Raw genomic sequence first — 20,110 nt, forward strand, 5'->3', positions numbered from 1 at the left:
ATGTTAAAATCCGATTGATTATTCGCGCGTCTTGTGATATTTGTAGAAGAAAATACAATTTATATGCAAATTAATGGAACTCACCTGTCGATAAAACCATCTCCGTCGCCGTCGCATGCTTGAAACAGCTTCCTGACGCGTTCCTCGTCGCAGATGGAGCCTGCTTCACTTTCAGCATCCGCAGTTTGTGACATTTTCACTTTATCTTTTGTTTATCCATTGTAACGAATTATCAGCACACTATACCGCTGTTTCGTGTCCATCTTTTCTTACGTTTTCTCCTTGTCACGTTCAGAAATTGGTTATAACGCTACTCGCATCTCGAGCTTTTTTCGTTGTACAGGTACATCCTTCAAAACACAATTATCGTATTAAAATCAATCGTAAAACTTTCGAATTTCGACAACGAGATGTTCCTGAGTCTTTGAACTCGCGTCAAACACATAAGACCAACACGATGGATCGTTAAGTCACGTGTTGCATCGCGATTCATTAATCGATTTCGAGAGATGTATACTCGAACCATCGACCGCCTCCGCAATCACGTTCGAGGAATGAAAAGGTCTACGAACCTCAGTGGAAGCAACGGCTATTTTTAGACCGCTTAAAGCATGTAGATTCCCTTGTTCCAGAAGACTTTACTGATACATAAGGTATAAACAGATCAACTACAAGAGCGCGTATCATTCTCTCGCTAATGTATTTTTAACGCACGAATTTCTTTAAAATTTTACAACACAACTTCACGCAGGTGTTTGTCTTGTCACTGAATCGTCGAAAAGGATAAGACAGTTTCGTTTTTTCCGTGTCGTCGTGCACACATGAGAACTTGTAACCGCCGTTTCCAGTGTCACTGAGTCACTAACCCTAACCTCAAAACTGGACTCGAGACCCGAGACTCACCCACCCTTGCGAGACGTATAGCGGCAATAAAAACTATCGATTGAGCGTTGCGCGGTCAAAAAACTTTGACAGCTCGCGCCATCTTGAAATTTTCGTACGATGAAAACAAAGATGGCGACCATAGTAGTGAGCCGGCAAACGGCATGTTCCAGTTTCACCGTCAGATGTCACCACACGAGGTGACGAATCTTTCAGTAAACGAATAATTTAAAAAATTACGTAAACGTAAAGACGAGAGAAATATCAAAAATAAATTATGTTTATTACCAATATTTTTGAAGAAAAATACAGCTAAATTTTTTTGTACATATATAAGGTAACTTAAGAATAGTATAAATTTCACATACGTATTTATATTAATGTAATATTTATAATAACGTTTACGATTTCAATTTTTCAGCCAATGTAGGCAAAAGTTTTTTCAGTTTACCTGCATCATGACTATAAGCCCACATTATACACCGAATATGTCCTTCGGTGGGTAAACCTTCAAGCTCACCATCCGTCTGGAACCATTTTTTTTGTTCTTTGACACGATCTACAACATTTTGAAGATTCTTATTCCTCTCTATATCCCAGGTAATACTCGAATCTGGAACTTGAACGTTTCTCAGTTTCTTATAATCTCCGTCCACTTCTTCGTACGCTCTGTAGAGTATATAGAAAAAATAATTTTCGGTAAAAATTTTAATAACAATCATCCCAATGAAAATTGACTTACTTAAGAAATCCATTATCCTCGATTTCGTACTTGTCCGCCAACGGCTTGTAAGATCGTACCAAATCGATGGATAAATAATCGAAATTCATCTTTGCCCGGCCATTCACTTTGAAATCCGTGATCCAATTGTCGAACACTTCTATAGCTTCTTTTATGTTCTTGAGCTTTTGCTCGTCCTTTGTGCACGATATCACCCGTTCAGCCCTTTTCACAAGGCCAGAGATCGCGTGGTACTGATAATTTAGGTCCCTACCTTCCAGTAACTTGATAGTCTGCAAAGCCTTCTCTTTATCTTTAAAACCGAGTCCGCTCTCCTCTTTTTCAGTCTTTTCCTCGTCGGTCGATCGTCTCGATTTTTTCTCCGGTTCCTCATTCTCGTCGTCATCGCTGGACGAGCTATCGTGCTTCCTCTTCACAGCCTTGCCCTTGACATCCTCGTCGATCTCCATATCTTCTTTATTCTCAGATCCAAACTTTTCCTCCACCTGAGCTACGAGTTTCTTCAATTTGCTCGGTTCTGGACTGTAGCCCAACATGATGCACTGTACATGTTCTTTAGTTGGAAGCCCCCGAAAATCACCAACGTCGGTTTCGAACCATTGTACGTGGTCTTGTTTGATCTTATCGATAATTTTCTTCAAGTTTCGATTTCTCTCAATGTCCCAAGTGGTCTCTCCGCTCGGAATTTTAACCGATCGTAGACCCTTGTAGTCGCCTTTCTCTTTCTTGTACGCGCTGAAACAAACGAAACGATCATTCGATTCGAAGGGAAAATTTACTCGCGGGGAAAAGAATAATAAAAATCTAGTATACTAATAGTTACTTATAGAATTCTTCCTCCAGAACGTCGTACTTTTTGGCAAGGCTCTTGAAGCCTTTTATAGTCTCGATTGGCAAGTAAGCGAGGTTTTCTTTACTGCGATTGTTCTCTTTGTAGTTAGCGAGCCAATCCTCGAACACTTTCAAAGCTTCTCGTATATTGGCCAGTTTTTCCTCGTCCCTTGTAATCTGCAGCGTTCTTTTCGCGCGGCTCACAAAACTAGCAATCACATGGTACTGATAACTGATATCTCGACCGTCCAGAGCTTTCAACGTGTCCAATGCCTTTTGCTTATCCTTGAAACCCATCACGGATTCTTCCGGCTCCGTTGATTTGCTTCTCCCCATTGCTAAAATTAAATACGTTCGTTGTTACGCACGATTGAAGATTCATACGAGATCGCGTGCATCGTGTTACACGCACGTGAGTTGCGGCGCAAATTTGCGTGATCGATTAATAACTGAATATTAATAAGTTAATTCTTTAGAAAAAAAAAAAATAGAGATAGGCAAGCACTCGATAACCGTATGACGCCAGAATGTCAATTTTATCGTTGACGTAGCTGCTGGGCTATGGAAGGATCAATAAACAGACAATTGATTAAATTATACGTATATTTGCCAATCTTTATAATGATATGATTTCGTTCATCTAAATGTTAATAAAAAAAAAAAAGAAGAGCATACGTTATCAAGATTTTCGAAAAAAAAAAAATTAACGAAACGAGAAGGAGAAACTTTGACAAATACTCACCAATTTGCAACGCAAGATCCCGTTTGCCGACGATAATACGATCAATTTGATTAAACCACCGATATTGTTTTCAATTCACAGGTGTAACGATATCAAGAGGCTGGATAGACTGTTCTTCCGTAATTGTATGACTGACAGCAGTTAGGCAGGTTTTTACCGGGAGCCGGCTCGGCCTGATGTTCACCAATGATACATTTGCTCGTGGTGGAAAAAGGATGGGCGAGTTGGGAGTCGGCGGAAAAGAGAGGGGTCGACGTAAACATATCTACTATGTGTCACAGCCCGAAATACGCATTCGACCTCAGTCCATGGTCTTGGGCTTACGTCACTAACCGCTAATACATTCGCGAAAAGGATCAACATGGAAAGTTGATTGAAAGTGTATCGACGTTCAAGTATTATTTTTCTATGTCATTAAGTCACACTCGCATAATCGCTTATAATTATTAATCCATCGATAAATCTTTACATATCGGTCTCGTCGTATGAACATTCTCGAACATTCTTTTAGCGATAATTCTTGCGATTCATTTCACTCGATGATGACATAGGAAGATAAACTTGGTAATGACGCTGTTTAAGAATATTCCCTCCGTTGAGATTGTTTCAATAGATTTATTCGATATTTACAGAAGTTACAGAAGTATCCTGACGAACTACTCGGACACGGCCATGTGTCACAACGATCACAAGCGATTGGATCTCCCTACGGGGCGGGGGAGGGAGGAGGAGAAAGGGGAGGGGAGAAAGGGGAGGGGTACTTACTCGATTTTTCGAACGATTCGTAACGCCTTCAAGTTTCTCTATTTACAAGATTCATCGGCACCCGCGATTCAAGTCTGGATCGGTTACAATTATCGATGATCGCGCAACAACAATTCGACGACGCTTCACGTTTCAAGGAAATCAAATTATTTGCTTTGTGCTTTCTAATTTTTCTGAATGAATTAGAATCCACGGTGCGATCATGGATAAACGCATGCCTGGTCGAAATTCAAATTACGCGTTCCATTCACCATCTGCACGCGTTATACACAAGCCATGTTCTACAAATGTAGAACGCGTACGGAATACGGGGCGATCTATGACTAGATATTTACTTGGAAAAGTCGAAAAGGCGACGACTTTCCGTCTTTCGGTAAGGTGGGAATAGATTCAGCAGACGCAGCTACCCACACCGAGGCAGGCGTAAGAAGTTTGCTCGATCTTCGAGCTGGTGGTGGTAGCGTCTAGCAAGGTTGGCTGGGAGAGCGTAGAAGCGGCCGGTAATTGCGATCTCTGCACTCCGTCGTATAAAATCGATGACGTCTCTCGTTCTCTGCTGATACCTTCCGTTGTTTCCTGCGTGTACGGGATCCTCGCCAGTTCTTGGCTCCTCGACTCGGTCGGAGCGTCGTGGGACGACAAACGACCGTAGTTCAGGAAGGTCTCTGCGTAACTAGATGGCGGATGATGATGGGTGCTGTTGTACTCGTGCGAATAATGAGAATGGTATCTATTCGATGGCGCTTTGAAACCCTCGTTTCCGCCGAGATATTGGTGCAGATGATGCAAACTCGATGGTCCGTATACTACGTTCGTTCGAATCCGATAATTTAATCGTTAAAAACTTTCTTTGTAAAAGAAGTTAGAAATATTTTTGTAATATTAGATACTGACCTGCTGCTGTGTTCGAGTACATAGCAAGAACCGCATCGCCGTAGCCGGCGGTAGGATGTTTCGATAGATCGGACACATCGTTCGACGACGATATTTTTCCGGATATCGACTGGCTTCGAACACCATTTTGCACTTCGCTGCCCGGAAGCCCGGACGATCCCGCGGATCCGTACGCCATGTTGAAAAGCGCTTCCGGATCACAGACGAATTTGTAAACGTATCTTTCTCCCGCCACCTTCTGCATTATCCCTTTCTCGTAATAGTACCTCAACGATCTGCTCAATTTGTCATAATTCATCGCCGGTCGATTCTTCTGAACACCCCATCTACGAGCCACCTGAATCGAATGAAAGAAAGAAAGAAAGAAAAAAAAAATACCACTTTATATCGCCATTGTGATACGATCTTATATATATATATATATACCTCTTCCGGTTCGATGAGCTTGAACTCCATACCGCGACCGGTCCACGCGATGCAAGGTGCGTTCGCTGGATCGTCCAGCAAGGTGACCAAAAATTGCCACAACTGCAGAGAGCCGCGACGTTGCTGCTGATATCCAACCGACATCTCGCTCCAAGGTGACACCCCTGTCGTCGAGGATGGTCTCTTGCCAGCGTAATCCGCGTTCCACGAGGTGGGAGAGCCTTTCTTCTGGTAACAGTTACTCTGTCTCTCCCACGACGTATTCCTACTGTCCAACTGAACCCCTAGCTCGGTCCACGTGGGAGTCACGCTTCTCTTCCCGTATACCTCCGAACTCCAATTCTCTTGTCGCGGGAAGAAAGCTTCACCCGAGGCGGGAACCGCGGACTGCCATTGGGAAGCGGCGGACGAGGTGCTGGCTGGTCGACTTGGCGATGGAGAGCCTCTGGCGTTCCCGTATTGCGGCTGGTAAACCATGCTGCTGTTACCTACGCGTATTTATTTATCATTTAAAATTTAATTCGATCTTCGAAAATAACGAAATAATCTAATTTTCCTCGTCCGAGGAAGGAGGGAGAGGACGGAGGGTGAAAGAGCGGAATGGACGAGAGCGAAGACAGGGCGCGAAGATCGGAGGCGCGAAAAAGAAGGAAACTCGAGCGATGTATTAGCGATTGCACTCACGCGCGGTCGCCGGTGAAGTGCTCGTCACACAAATATCGGCAGGAAATTGGTTGATATTCAAAGCCCACGGGGTTGGCGGAGCATGGCGGAGCTCGCGGATAGCTGCACCGCCTGAAATACCGCGCGGAGCTCGCGCGATATGTATATTAATCGGGTGCTCTCCTCACAGGGAGAGCCAGCCACCGCCGGCATCCCACCGATCCCGTGGTCCCTCGAGCCGAAAAAGCTATTCTCGAACCGTAATCCGGTTACGCTCCAAGTCGTGTACGGGGAATATTGAAAAATTGAGAGCCCTCTTCCCGATACCGTCAACGCGGCGCTTGCTTGCCACCCGTCGTGCATCCTCATCTTTTTGCCATCGTCCATTAAAAATCGAGCGTTCGTTCCGTGGAAAAGGGAGGAGCGCGATTTCCAAGGATCATATTGCGCTTGTTCCGCAATATAAACTGCAAACCGAGCTGGTATTCGTATTTCGTATTAATGGGAAATCTTTAATCATCGAGGATGGGATGGAAGAAAGTTAATCGTGTCGTGTCAACGTTAGCTTAGGTCGGTTAGGTTTCTAGTGGCGGGTGAACATTGGTCGGTTCGCGATCTCGCGTAGACGAGGCGGGAAGCTGAGAGGGGGTTGAAAGCTGCGGGCCAATCTGGCACTCACTCTCCGAAGAGGGGCGAAAGGGGCTCGAGCTCGCGTGCAAGCGGGGCCAGAGGCTTTGCGGGTAGTTTTAGATTAAAATTAATCGCGAGCTGATGAAACCGGTGGCGATGTAGCAAGCAGGAAAAGGGTTGGTGAACCAGGCTGGTCAGGGGCGGTGCGCGCAAGGGTTGCACGGAAAAGAGGACGGCCTCCACTCGTCCACTCTCAGACGAGAAGCTTTCGTTCTTTCTTCTCTTTCCCTCTTTCCCTCCCTCTTTCTCTCTCCTACCCTAGTACGACCCTCCTCTTCTCATTTTCTCCTCCACCCCCGTCTTTATCCTTCTATCTCTGTCTCCCTGATCCCCGAATTCCGGAGTAGAGGCCGGTTAATAATGCAAGGTCCATTTTCCACCCACCTGACGCGCCGAAATGCCCTTCTTCTCTTTCTGCCCATTCACCAAGGAATGAATGTTTTGCGCGAGAACGAATCGATTCGCGACAACAACAACAACAACAACAACAACAACAACAACTAATTCATTCTTATTATATACACGCGATTAATTTTAAGGGAATCGTAAGGGGAGGAAAGTTCGATTACGGTCGACGAAACTCGGGACCGGCTGTAATCCTCGGTCGTGTCGGTATTAATTAGCGAGATGGTGACCAATCTCCCTCACCCATTAACAGGTTATTAGTATTCCACCCGCTACATTGGTCAACGACAGGTCGATTTAGCGGGCAAGGGAGACGGTAACGTTTAACGTGCGTTGCCTCGACGCAGTGTGCGATCATCCGTGATCGTTCCCCGATATCTCTACGACGCATATCATACGACGACACTTTCCGTTTTCGTAAATTTAATTTACGAGAAAGAATAACGCGTAGCGAACCGGGTGGGCTGGTATCGATAACGATAGGTTAGATGATCCTATTATTAATCTAAACTGCGTGTAAATAATTGAAACGGCTTAATGGGGAGGGAGAATTATGCGAAGAGAAGTAGAAGCATAATTCCCGGGTGAGTTGGAAGTAAATGGGAGTATACGCGCACGGTGTCGGGCATCGAATATAGCGACCGTGTTCCTAAAGGATTCGTTTGGTGTACGTGCGTGAATAAAGGAAGACTAATCTGTCTGATTACAAAGCATGAGGTTGCAAATGCCTCCTTCGTCGACTCCTTTTACGAATAGATGGCCAACTATCAAGGTAAATGGATTGCGCGGCCAACTTTCGAAAATCGAAAATCGCCTTCCCTCGATTTTATACAAATTCAAATCGACGAATTTGCAAAGAAATTCTTTGCTGCGAGCGACGAATTCCACCTCCGTTCCGTTCTTCTCGCGAGAGAAAGATTTTTACGACTTGCAACCTCCCCGGGGAGAGAATTCTACGCTCTTTCCTTCGTTTAGCAGCTTTCGTTGGATTTTACGAAGCGCTTCTCGGTTGCTCTCGAGTTGAAAGCATTCTTCAATTATTCACTTACGTGTACTTAGTCACGCGTGAGCGAGTCCAGTGTAGCAACAACAGACGAACTTACGCCGGGATTATCAACGAATCTCCTCCGTTAAAAACGGGTCGCTGAAAACGTTATCAACCGCGCCACATCCATTCCTTTCCCTGTATCGAGGAGGAAAAAGGAAGAACGCGATTATGGATAATCGTTGACGACGATTAAAACAAAAATATTCGACGAATGTAGATTGGATGGAAAGCGTGGTGAAAACAGAGACCGGAAGAAGGAGTAGAGCTAGAGCTCGATTAATGGATGGAACATGGAGTGTTTCCCCCGTGCTCCAGTTATTTATGGGATGTATGGGGTAGCGAAGCGCCACGTGGATCTATTGTCGAGAGATTTGTCACGGTGCACGTTCGAGAAGAGGGTATCATCATCGGGAATCTCGGTTGTGTCAATAGGAGCGCGGTAAGAGCACGACTCCACCGAGTCGTGTTTCGCTCTCTTCCTTCGTTTCGCCGCTATTAATTTCATTCGTAAATCGGTGATTTCTTACCGTTTCGAGTATCCTGGCCCGTCGACGTGGGGATATTCGTCACGGATATCGGCTCCCCGTATCCTCTGTCCGCCGGTTCCTCCTTCACCGCTACGTTCTTCGTGGTTTCGCTCGTCCGCGAATTCATCTTGCTATTTCTGTTCCAACGTTGCATTTATATTTTTAATTCAAATGCAAATTTCTCTTATCCGAATTGGTACTCGCTTACCCAAAACAATTATTCCGATTCTCAGGATCGAGGTCGAGGAAGGTGCTGCTCTGCGGATGGTTCACCGATTGATACTGCGAGTAATTAGTATCGTTGATTCTTCCGCAGTTGGCCGATTCCTGCTTGACGCTCGCGTCTGTGGAAAAGAAGAATGCGACGTACGCGTTTGAAACGCACGAATCGACGAAAAATTCTCGATGATAAACGTGTGAAAACATGTTGTTCAGGAATCGATAGGAATAGATTTAAATGGAAAAATATAATTCTCGAAGAGGGATCCCCCCTTCGTGGATGTACAGATGAACGGTGAATGATTTTAACGATCGAACGAGGATCGTTTCTTGGGACGAAGATCGGCGGGGTGAGGGAGGGGGACACAAGGGCGCGTGTCCTGGCGGAAGCTAAGGCGCATCGTTGCAGCGGCACGTGGGGGTGGATTCGCTTCCTAATGGGGCCGTCGACGATTTTGCGCGGCCGAGGGTGCGCCCTCGATAAATCAAACAGACTCTGGCCGTGGGAAGCATAAGTCAGAGGCCTCCGGCAATCATTGTATTTGCAAACATCGGAAGTTTACTCGCTACGGGAGAACCACCGACTCGACGCTGGTACGAAAGAATCGGTACGGTTTCGAGCGTCTCGTTTTCATTGAAAAAAAAAAAAAAAAAAAAAAAATCGGAGATCGAATGCTATCCGAATTTTGGAAATTTTCCAATCTAACGATCGAATTCGCGAACAATTTTCGCCACGATTTTTCTTATTATCGATAACGATAACAACGCGCGAACTTTCTATGTCTCTTCTATGTTCGACGGACGTATATAATCAGAGTGGAGAGAAAACACGCGTGCGAGCGTTATTTTCTTTTTTTTTTTTTTTTCCTCGATGTTACACTAATATACCGGGTGCAACAACATCCGGTATATTACGATATATATCTGGAATAAAAGTTTATCTGGTAAATCCAAACCCGTCGACCGGTCTGTTTATCTCGAATCGGGGTTCTCCCTTTGATTGTTTGCATTCGTATTACGCGTGCAAACGGAACCGGTTAGTTCTCGTTCCGTGTCGAGCAACGAAATGATGAAAATTAACGGGGATAAGGGATAAATTTGGCATTATGTATCGCGAGGATTATACGTCACGTTACAATTCGAGCGATAACAATGGGAATTACCAAAGGAATTTCACCAATTTCGTTCAACAGGCGTGTTGATTCGGATAAAGATCGGATTATCCGAAACGGTTAATCGCGCGTAAAATTTTCCTTATCGAAAATTTGATAGACGCGCGAGGATAGAGAAGAGCACGTGCACGCGGCGTATAGATAAGCATATAGACATTATCCGTCGTTCCCTCTGGCCGTTTGCTCCTCTATTCTATACGCGTATCGAAATATTTGCCAGATTTTCGTACACGCGCCAGATTCGAGAGAAATTTTCTTAAGAACGTCTCGTGAGAACGTTAACGAATCGATTTCTTCGATGAAGAGGAAGTTTTTCTTTTTTCTTTTTCTTTTTTTTTTTTTTTTTTTTTTTTGCGCGCGCGCGATATTAAAGCGGCTTTGATGAACGGCGGTCGAGAAAGAGAGAGAGAGAAAGAGAGAGAGAGAGAAATGCTAATCAGCCAAAGGTTCGAGAAAGAAGAAGAAAAAAAAGAGATTTAATATAAAGTGCTTCCTCGTGTAATGCGATATCGATAATCGTCGGGAGTCTTCTGTTGATACTTTCTTGCCACTTTAAAAAACACCGGCCCCGGGCGATTTATTGGCTTTTTTTAATATTGCCCGTCGATATTGCTTCGGAAAAAAAAAAGAAAAAAAAAATCTCATTGTCAACGAGAGGAGAGAAAAACCGATACAATTTTAATAACACTTGATAGACGAGAGGGACGAGAGTCTCGAGATTCAAGGGTGAACACACGAGTCGCGAGAACGCAAATTCGTAGCTTCCTATTTGCTCAGGTTCTTTCCAAATTAACGATTAAATTGCATATGCGATACATTTCCGTGTAGCTTCCGTTTCTGTTGAGATTGACTTCCTTCGACATTCGTGCCTCATTACTTGACGCGATCGAAACGTAGTAATAAGATAAATCTCGGGAAATCGTCGCTTCGAAAATCGATCGATAATCGTAGAAAAATGATATCTCCATTACACTAACTTGACATACGATGGAACTCCGGCACGTACTGCTCGCTGTCTTCCGTTTCGCAGCTGCTACCTACAACGAAATTCGTAAATATTATTTCGAACAGTGGTTTATGAAGGGAAGAAATGAAAAATAGAAAAATAAATAAACACAAGTAAAACGAAATGACAATAATAACGTTTAATAATAACGTTTAAATAATAAGGAACGAAAGATTATCGCGAGGTGTTAAGTTGATGATTTCGTCGGGATCGGCCATTGGACGTTCCACTGGCAGAACGTCCCCTCGTTATCGCGATTATTACATTGCATCCATCGTGCATTACATTACAGTTCGTCGAAGTAATCAAAATTAATGTTCCGGACAGTGAGGCCACTGTTTCTAATCACCTTCGAGGAAGATTTACGTTATGCGGCTTGAAAATGGAGCCTCGTTCCCTCGTTTGTTTCATAAGGAATAATACGAGTCTGTAAGAATTTTACCGTGGCGCTTCTAGTTTGCAGAAACTCTGTGCTATTTCGCTGAAAGGGAAGCGGAACGGAAGTCGGGTGTTTTAAAGCATTATATACCGAGCTTTGCTTTTATAATTCAATCGAGTTAATGGAAACTACGATAACGATTTTATTGCGAACCAAAGAATATATATTAATTTTGATATTTTCTCGTTTTTTTTTTTTATTTTACGATTCCGGATAATATTGATCGGTAAAATTTGAAAAGGAAAAGTAAAAAAAAGAAAAAAAAGTTATTCCGCCCGAACAGGGACTCGAACCCTGGACCCTCAGATTAAAAGTCTGATGCTCTACCGACTGAGCTATCCAGGCAGCTGTTAACTTCCGTTTCAATGTATGTAGAAATATCCATTTTTTTTTTTATATTAATGCAATATAAATTATTTATAAAGAAACTCACTCACCATCTTGAAGCCATGATTCTTGTCTATATTCCTGTGTCGGGTATATTTCATTTTCTGAAATGAAATTCATGTCTCCTTTTATACGATTATTTCTTTTTAATTTTCTATAATAATAATAATATAAAAAATGTTTTATTATTTTTATTCCATATCGATACATGGAATGAAGTATTTTGATATATAAATATATAATATAAATAGACGTATAAATAGAAACAATTTAAATTCGTATAATCAATGTAATCCAATCGATAGAAGCACAATTCAATTGCAATATCAATATTTAAACGATACTTTTCTTATACAAAGATCTTAAGACCTTTAATTCACGAGCCAAGCCAAGAAATTAGTTGACAGCATGATGATTAATGGTTACTCGAGGATAATTACACCTCACCGTGAAATTAATCCCTCGTTCATATTATTCAACCATATTATTTCGTCAAATTCGATAAATATTCATTAGCGATAAAAATATTATTCCAGATCATAATTATTCCAACGATTATATATACGAAACGTGCATTCCTTCGTGTATAAAACGATTCCTGAATAATTATGTCACGATGAGACACGATATCTGAGCTGTAATAAGATTCGACGAGACGGGGATCGTAAGAAGGAACAAAGACTGAACACTGAGGGATGAATCAGTGGCAAAAACAACCCCTTTCGATGTAAGTGATATACGTATATATAAGAATGCGGCAGAAATGTATGTTAGGGGTCCGTTTAATGGGCCTCTAGGATTCGCCACGGGTAGCCACTTGACAGTAACCTCGTTTTGTTCGTAGCTCGACAATCCAGTTCGACGAAACGAATTTAGCTCGGAGAGCTTCATAGCTCGTGGATAATAAACGCGTTTCGCTACGAGACAATGATGTACACGATTCTACGAACGAAACACGATATCAAAGATTTCACGTTTTGGAAAATTTCGCAATTATTTAGATCGATTATTCTTTTTGGAAGAAAAAAGATAGATTATTGAAATACTTTTAAAAAGAATCTTACATTTCGATGGACGCACAAGAGTATCGTTGAAGTAATATTTTCACCGTAATTTCGTTCCCATTTCGAGGTCGGGTGTGGAAAACGAGAGGAGAGTGGCGGAAGGTTCGTTCTTTCGACGTTTCAATATTTCTTCGCGACGAATCGTCGCCGAAAAGTGGTTGGGGAGGGTGGTAGGGCGTAACGTGATTACGATAGAGAAATTGCAGCATTATAGGCAGTGATTGAGTTAGGTGGAGGCAGACCATCCCGACTGGTGGTTCACACCACGGCATGCCAATGTTAGATATAAAGTGTCAATCACTGTGCCCAGACGCCGCTAGGGTGGTTACGAATCCTGTGGGGGTACGACCGGGGCTTCGACCACCCCATGGGGCTCTTTGCGGCGATAACACGTTGCTTATTGAATTCGTCCTGAGGATTCACGCTCCTGGTGTCGCGTTTCTGGGTCAAGGCTGTAAGTAAAACTATCTAATTGACCGACGAGTGCAAATTCCGCTCGTTCGGATCGTCCAACGAATTACGATGCGATTACAAAACTGCCAATCTTCACCCTCAACTTGCGCAATAACAGTATCGACGATTTTTTCTTCGGAGGATTTCGGCCATTCGACAATCCTAAAAATTTTCCTCGAACCAAAGTCGACAGAATCTCCTTCCATTGAAATTCAATTACGCAACGAGATTTAATTATTGGCGAATCGATCATTAGGATGGAATTGATCGAGAATATAATTCGACAAAGTAGCGCGTCATTGTGGAATTAATTATACGATATCCGACAAGGAACGGGCGAATTTTTCATCGCGATAGGAAGGAGTATGGTGAGATGTTCGAAAAATCTTCTCACTCTTTCCTCGCAGTCTTAAAACGTAATTGCATCGTAGAAAATAATATCATGGTTGATGCGACTATATAAAGATATTGACTCGACTGCCTGCCGGTGACAGCCTCTCTTCAGGGGGTGGTTCTCCCTTCTCCCCCGTTGTACACAGTTCGCGTACATCCTGCACGTGCTTTGGGCCGCCGCTACGCTTTCTTGTGCCTCCGTGAAACCTTCCTTCGTGTAAGTACGTGTTTGCACGAAGACGTAGCCGAGACGACTCCGTGTCACGGTGTGCTCTCTCTCTCTCTCTCTCTCTCTCTCTCTCTCTCTTTCTCTCTCGAGAAACGTCTCGTATCAAAGAGCTTGAAAATCGAGGGGATGGCGACCCGAACGGATCGCCCTCTCGACCTTTCCTCGCTCACGAAAAGTCTTATCGTGATACACGAAATATCGAATAGCCGCTACGACTATTTCCAAACTTATTCCGCTCGAAATTTCCTCGCTTGCTCTCTTCTCTCCGTGTTATTTCGCTACACTTACCGGGATGCAGCTTCTCCTCGGTGTTCGGCTGTGTCACGGGATAGTTTGTGGGACAATATCCTGTTTGAAGCGGCTCGTTTAGCCTGTTGAATTCCTCGCTCGGCTGTAAAGATAGATTAGATCCGAGTTAAAATTAAGTTTTCGATAGGGTTTTCGGTCAATTTTCACACACCGCCTTTTTTTTTTAATCCGAAATCGCGGATTGATTTTCAAGGAATCGATTCCACAAATCCGATATTTCAGATCGGGAATGAAAAAAAAGTCTCTCTCTCTCTCTTTCTTGTTCGCCTAGAAATGCTATCGGGCGAGGAAAAAAGACGAAAACGATGTAAAATCGCAGGAAGAAAGGAGAGAGAAAGAGAGAGAGAGAGAGCGAGGCAATTTGGAGGAGAAAGGAATAGCGAGAAGCGGGATTTTAAAGTAGTGTAGCAGGTACAATGAGAAGGAAGAAGAAGAAGAGGACGAGGAGAAGGAGAGGAAGAGGGGGAGAACGTGCGAGAGAGGAGGCAAGGAGGACATCCGGTGAACGATTGGATGGTTTCCTCCTTGCGGAGCAATCTAGTGGTAAAGCCGGTTACCGGTTTTGGAAATTCCAATAACGCCTTGTCGCCGTCTGCTTTTCCTTTATGAAGTTTCACTGTACCCTCTACCGATCGCTTACACTTTAAAAATCGAGAAAGATCGTTCGCTTTTACGAAAACTTTGAACGCGCGCACACGCGCTTGACGCACCGTCAAAATCTTCTTTCGATCTTTTTCTTTGATTAATTTTTCTAAACGTTATTTAATAGTTGGCGCAAAATATATATATATTTTTTTTCTTTATTGATTATATGTACACGCGGTAATCACTTTATCGCCAAGTTTCCCCGTCATTTTTCTTTTATACTTAATTCGACAGGATATTATCATTTATAGAGACTTGATAATCAACTTCCACCTTTACAGGTTCGGTTAGTCTTACGTTCATTCACTCTCGTCCCCTTGGATTTTCCTCTGATTGCAATTAATAGTCATTTATAATTAGTCGCCGCGATGGTTCAGCACTCGTAATCCACAAGCTGTGCCCTCTAATATAAATTTTAATTACATTCCCCGATATTACGTTCAATCTTTAATCCCGCCAACCCGATATCAAACGGTATTTAGCGGCACGACAGCGTTAAATGAGTGATAAAGAATGCATCGTGCGGTTTCACGGTGTATATAGATATCTCTCTCTCTCTCTCTCTCTCTCTCCCCCATCCATATTCTATCAAAATTTTAAAAATATCTTCACCTTCGTGTACACGCACACGATTTTGACAAAACATTCGATCGAGAAGTTAATCGAGTGCATTCGCGGAGTGCAACGAGTCGTGAGGAGAGCGCGCAAACATGGTCGCGTGTCGTTTAACTTTTTCTGTAGAACCCACCTCCCCTGACCTTTCCCATCGGGAACGGCGTGTAAAAGACGCGCTTGTAAGTGGATCGTTTGGGGTACGTGTGTCATGTACGGACAAACGTGTTCGTACGTACGTTTGTATCCAGTGAAAACGAGATACCCATGAATCGTGGGGAACGCCCCATCGTTCCTGATGATGCTACGAGGGGTCGTCACCCCAATTCCCTTCGTACACCACCCTCGTAATTGCGCACTTCGGTTCAGTTTATAATAAAGTCATCGAGCAGACAACACGTTCCAACCAGGCTCCCCTCCCTATAGAGGTGGATCTCGTCGATTTCGTTCCATCGATTCGCGTACAAACCAGAAAATATTCTTAAGGGATTCGAGATATCGGATTTTGAAATTGTAAACGATCGATTTTGATAAAGATCGGATCGATGGTAAGATATTGGTAAGGGAAAGATAAGATTTTCTATTCATTAACGGTCGTCCAATTTCAACAAAGAGCCGTCGTCCAATTTGATCAATTAGGAGTGGGAAAAAGGCGTTGCCACTTTCACGGGAAAACATCGCCCTTTTTTCCTTTCCGTCGCTTTCTCTCGAGCGAGGGTGCCAAGACAATGACAATGGTTTCCAAGCAAAAAGAATACGAACAATACCGTGGATGACAGCACAACTCACGATCACAATGTCTCACGGATTCTATCTGCTAATTGCTCTCTCGATACCCTTCCTTTTTCTCCTAAGAAGAAATTCAATTTCATCGACGCGTCTTCGATACTCTTTCACTTCGAGTCCACTCTTTCATTTCGAAACTCTCGTTGTGCAATTGTATTCGATGGCCACTTTTCAATTTGATTGAAACAAACAACATTCACGTGGCGTTAAACGGATCCCAGCTACGAAGAACGGGTGTCTAATCATGGGAAACTCGAGTGGCGGCATATGTCGCAGAGAGGAGTCAATTAACCGACGGATCGGCGTAACAGGGCTGGTGTGTGGGAATCGAGTGATTTTTTGAATCAACAAACATAAATCAAGTGTTTCCGCGGCCGGGTCGTTTCAGCGGAGGGTTACCCGTTGACCACCCACGGCTACTCGGTGTCGTAGTCACGGTGGCCCCGTGCACGGGAATATTCCGCCACCAGGGTGACCAGGAGGGTTGAACGGTGGCGACAATTACGTGTTTAGGGGGCACACAAGGGGTGGCACCCGTGGGACGATCTATCGGAGCGTGGTGGCGCGTGCCACGGCAATTCGACACTCGAGGATCATCGACACGCGAGTACGTTGCATTATGCGTGTGCCGACGTTTAACGTAGCTCGCTGTCCACGCTTATGACTCCATTGTCCGATCGTAGATCCTAACTTTTGGGGGAAACGGGGACGAGCTTGCTTTTTATGCGTAATCGAGTTTTTTACGCGTCGATCACTGACTTGTGCGTTGTAATTGTCGTCGTTTAAAACATCGTTTTTTTTTTTTTAAGTATTATGTTATAATTATGTTAATTCGAATAGATTAAAATGGGTGGAAAGATTAGGTAAAAGATAGAAGATTGTTAAATTTGAATTGCACGGAAATAATGGAACTCGTGTTGTACATAACAGTTTGAAATTATCATTGCTTTTGCACTTAATGGAGGAAATTATATGGATAATTATAATTGTTGCGTTTAATCGATATGTATATGTCTGCCTGTCGCGTGATTGCAAAGGTTTTAAACACTTAAGTTTTACGAGATAATAAATATTTGTTTATCTTACCAGTCTAGCTAGATCCGTTGTCGTAACTGGTACTTCTTGATCCTGATTCATTCTTGCCCCCCCCTTTCAGACTTCTATTTTTCCAAAAGCGTTTGTCACAAATTTCACGAAAATATCACGGGTTATCGACAGACCGAACAGATCACACGAACTGTCCCGTAATTTAAAAGTCACGTTACTGCACCGTCAAGATCAAAGATAGAACTGAGACGAGTGATTTGATCTCAGTGAACAGTGAAAAGACGGGGTGTATGCATCGGGGGTTGTGTCTATGGTACGTCTACGCCCACAACGTGGTAGAGAAATCAGCCCTGCGCGGGCTACCCTGACTAGGGGTTGCTTCCAACCACTGCACGGTAGGCGGGGCCTTAAAATCATTGGTGACCTTCTCTTAATACTACAGAGCTTTGTGCTTCGACAACACCTACGAGAACACCTCTTTTCGTTCGGATTCTTTGTTAATCTTGCGATTCGTTTTCCTAACTCCACAATGTCCTATGTTCTGAATAGCATTTTCAAGAATGAAAAAAATTTCAATTCATTTTTAATAAGTGAGTTCTTATTTCAAATATATTTCTCCATTCTTTAATATCTTTCGAATTTAATATGAACCTTTTTAAGGGAAAAATAATTGGGCGATAAATGAATTGGATTATATTGTTACATACAATAATATAATGATGATTAAATATTGATTTCATTTTTATTATGTTTATTATATTTCGCAACATAAAACATGGAACTTGCACATACGTATGATAACTTAGGAATCCTCTTGATCGTTTTCCCTCGGTTGATAAATTTGCACTGTACGATTCACTTATAATCGATAATTTGTAATCAAAAGATTACAACAATGCAATATATTATCAAATTCAATAAGTATAAAAATATAAATTAAAAAGAATATCTATCGTACGATTGATTAAAATTTCTTTATTTTTTCCAAGATAAATATTTCAATTTGCGATTTCTAACTTAACGGGCATGGACAAAATAGAGATATAGACGAATGTCATTCAACCATGTCATAGGATTATATTTTTCGTAAATATAATTTTTTACTCATTTTAGCGCTGGAAATAATTTTCGCCTCAATCTTTAAAATTATAAAGTGTAAGATTTTTCTTTATTTGTATCTTTGAATGATAATATTGTGTATGTAATTACGGCTCACCGTGGTAGATGGCGTAGACAGATTGATCTTTCTTTTGTCGGTATTTCAGAACATATTGTTCTAAAGATAAAAGATCGTGTCAATCTGTTTCTTGTCAGTACTTCGGTTGTTCTAACACGATTCTTCTAAAACTCAATGAAAACTTAAATTAACTTAATGTACATCTTAATACTAAATGCTAAATCTATCTTACATATTATACTTAAAACTAGAACTTATATCTAAAACGCACGCATTTTACTATATTATTTTATTTACATCGAATAATAAATTATAATAAAAATACTAATTAACTAATACCTGTATCAAGAATATTCTAGTCTCATTTAAGAAAAGAGGAGAAAGATAAGGTTACTAAAATTTTGTTAAAAATTAAAAAAATAATATAAAAATAATAAAGGTTTAACCAGAATATTCTTGTTCAGATTATATTAGTACCTTCAGTCTAGTTCATTGATAATTAATCAAAATAATTAAAAGAAATCATATTTTAGACTAAACTAGACTGAAAGTGTGCGTAGTTCTTGGCTTGCCATCGTTTTTCGAAAATTATTAATGATGAAATATAATTCAAAATATTTCGAAAAATTTTTAATGAAATATTTATAAGATATTTTTTCAAATATAAAATTTGAAAAGCGATGCCAATTACCGGATCCCACCAACGAGGAGGTGACTACGCATCGAGACCCATTTTTTTTTTTTTTAAATTTACTTAACAAAAAAGTTAATACATTAAAATGACACAATTTAATACTTATAAACTAAATCTTAAACGTAGAAAAAAAATTTATTACAATTTGTTACAAATTTCTAAATTTCAACTTAATCTGAATCTTAATACTAAATCTTAAATCTATCTTACATTATAGTTAAATCTAGGACTTAACTTTAAAACGCACACATCTTACCATTTATATCGAATTTGATAAATTATAATAAAAATATCAAAATCTGTGTCCCACATTGTTGTTCAACATCATCCATCGATAAAGTCTTAAATCATTTATGTTGAATATAATAAATTATAACATATATATATATTGAAATCTATATTGGTTATCGTTGTCCAACGTTGTCCATCGATGAATTTCTAAATTTACTTAATCTAAATCTTAATACTAAATCTTAAATCTATCTTATATTATACTTAAAACTAGGACTTAAATCTAAAACGCACGCATCTTATCATTTACGTGGAATATAATAAATTATAACGAAGAAATTAAAATCTATATCTCACGTTGTTTATCATTATCCAACGTCGTCCAACGTCGTCCAAAACGTTGTTCATTGATGAAGTCTTAAATTAACTTAATCTAGATCTTAAATCTATCTTACATTATACTTAAGACTAGGACCTAAATCTAAGATGCATGCATCTTATCATTTACATTGAATATAATAAATTACAGTAAAAATATTAAAATTTAAATCTTAATACTAAATCTTAAATCTATCACATTAATACTAATCTTACATTATACTTAAAACTAGGACTTATATCTAAAACGCACG

General features: G+C 41.4%; 3 protein-coding genes and 1 non-coding gene across 5 annotated transcripts in view; all 4 read right to left on the reverse strand.

The window, feature by feature from the left end:
• LOC100867855 (colorectal mutant cancer protein) overlaps positions 1–988 on the reverse strand; it is a 35,927-nt gene extending 34,939 nt beyond the window's left edge. Inside the window, exons 1-2 of one of the 2 annotated variants that reach the window (XM_086902435.1) lie at positions 573–935; positions 85–350 (exon numbers count right to left, since the gene is read on the reverse strand). In XM_086902435.1, the coding sequence (XP_086758561.1) occupies positions 85–194 (110 nt within the window). In that variant the 5' untranslated portion in view covers positions 195–350; positions 573–935. Of the gene's footprint in view, positions 1–84 lie in introns of both variants that reach the window. The other variant, XM_086902434.1, reaches the window with a different exon arrangement.
• Positions 989–1,144: 156 nt separating this feature from the next.
• Positions 1,145–3,906, reverse strand: Ude (Uracil-DNA degrading factor). The gene is made up of 4 exons (XM_012489592.3): positions 3,198–3,906; positions 2,448–2,793; positions 1,625–2,359; positions 1,145–1,551 (listed from the first exon to the last, which is right to left on the reverse strand). The coding sequence occupies exons 2-4, from the start codon at positions 2,789–2,791 to the stop codon at positions 1,284–1,286; spliced, it is 1,347 nt and encodes a 448-aa protein (XP_012345046.1). The 5' UTR covers positions 2,792–2,793; positions 3,198–3,906; the 3' UTR covers positions 1,145–1,283.
• Positions 3,793–17,466, reverse strand: Ets96B (ETS variant transcription factor Ets96B). Its single transcript, XM_086902437.1, has 9 exons — positions 17,416–17,466; positions 14,266–14,368; positions 11,889–11,942; positions 10,984–11,043; positions 8,824–8,959; positions 8,616–8,752; positions 5,283–5,770; positions 4,857–5,193; positions 3,793–4,768 (listed from the first exon to the last, which is right to left on the reverse strand). Exons 1-9 carry the CDS (start codon positions 17,464–17,466, stop codon positions 4,353–4,355), a joined length of 1,782 nt encoding a protein of 593 aa, XP_086758563.1. The 3' UTR covers positions 3,793–4,352.
• On the reverse strand, positions 11,724–11,796 carry TRNAK-UUU (transfer RNA lysine (anticodon UUU)). The gene has a single exon. It is a non-coding gene; the product is annotated as a tRNA-Lys (tRNA).
• Positions 17,467–20,110: the final 2,644 nt, after the last annotated feature.

This window comes from Apis florea, unplaced genomic scaffold (assembly GCF_048593485.1).
Source record: "Apis florea isolate Af1SG1 unplaced genomic scaffold, ASM4859348v1 contig_2272_pilon, whole genome shotgun sequence".
NCBI classification, from domain to species: Eukaryota; Metazoa; Arthropoda; class Insecta; order Hymenoptera; family Apidae; genus Apis; species Apis florea.